This window comes from Phalaenopsis equestris, unplaced genomic scaffold (assembly GCF_001263595.1).
Source record: "Phalaenopsis equestris unplaced genomic scaffold, ASM126359v1 Scaffold193865, whole genome shotgun sequence".
Classification (NCBI taxonomy): domain Eukaryota; kingdom Viridiplantae; phylum Streptophyta; class Magnoliopsida; order Asparagales; family Orchidaceae; genus Phalaenopsis; species Phalaenopsis equestris.
Window position 1 is genome coordinate 1 of NW_018213814.1, and position 1,090 is coordinate 1,090.

Genomic DNA, 1,090 nt, shown 5'->3' on the forward strand with positions numbered 1-1,090 from the left:
AGAGAGAGAGAGAGAGAGACAGAGTGGCAGCCTATAAGTTAAAGAAAAATGGAAGAAAGCCTCAAGTCCATGTCCATCGATTACCTTAACCTTCTCATCAACGGTCAGGCCTTCAGCGACGTTACCTTCAGCGTGGAAGGCCACCTTGTTCACGCCCACCGCTGCATCCTCGCCGCTCGCAGTATCTTCTTCCGAAATTTCTTCTGCGGCGATGGCGATGCTGATGCTCCACCCTCCCTCCTCAATCCCCACAGCCCCCGCTCGCCGCCGGCTCGGGGGGCAGTGATACGGGTGAGCTCCGTTGGCTATGAGGTGTTCCTGCTGCTCCTACAGTTTCTCTACAGCGGCCAAGTTTCGATCCAGTTGCAGAAGCATGAGCCTCGCCCCAACTGCGGCGATCATGGTTGCTGGCACACACACTGCACCGCGGCTGTCGACCTAGCCCTCGACACCCTCGCCGCCGCTCGCTCCTTTGGAATCGACCAACTTGCCTTCCTCACCCAGGTTCAACTGATTTCCTTCTCTTAGGGTTTTCATACTCCATCCCCATATCACATGCCAACAATGAAATTTTAAAAATAAAACAATAAATAAATAAATAAATCTAGAGTTGAACCAATTTTAATATAAAATTTCAATTAGTAGCTTAAAAGTCCAGTAATGATTGATAGTTATGATTATGAACTAATATTCAATTCAGCCATTTCAGGGTACCCATTTTATTTGATTAAAATTATAATATATATTTTAAGGATAAATTAAATTTATAAAAATCACTCATCTTTCTATATTTTGCTGTAATCAGAAATGGATCTTAACTTTATGCTCTAATAGTGTCTTTATAAAATTTGAATGTTATGATTTCTTTTTAGACATGAAATAAGTGGAAAATGATGGTCTTTTCTTTATTTGGGAAATTAAATGAGCCCTATATTAAGCCATTTCCTTATTTCTTTTATCTTTTAAGAAGGAGCACAACACAAGAGTTGCCATTACAGCTGAAGCTTAAGCGATTTTGTGTTGTGATGCTTTATTAAGACTTAGCTAGGAACTCCATGATAGCTTTTGTTTCTTTCTTTCTTCTTTTTAG

General features: G+C 41.3%; 1 protein-coding gene across 1 annotated transcript; it reads left to right on the forward strand.

The window, feature by feature from the left end:
* Positions 1–23: 23 nt before the first annotated feature.
* LOC110034835 (regulatory protein NPR5-like) lies at positions 24–554 on the forward strand. Its single transcript, XM_020739075.1, has one exon. The coding sequence runs from the start codon at positions 49–51 to the stop codon at positions 526–528; it is 480 nt and encodes a 159-aa protein (XP_020594734.1). The 5' UTR covers positions 24–48; the 3' UTR covers positions 529–554.
* The last annotated feature ends 536 nt before the right edge of the window (positions 555–1,090 follow it).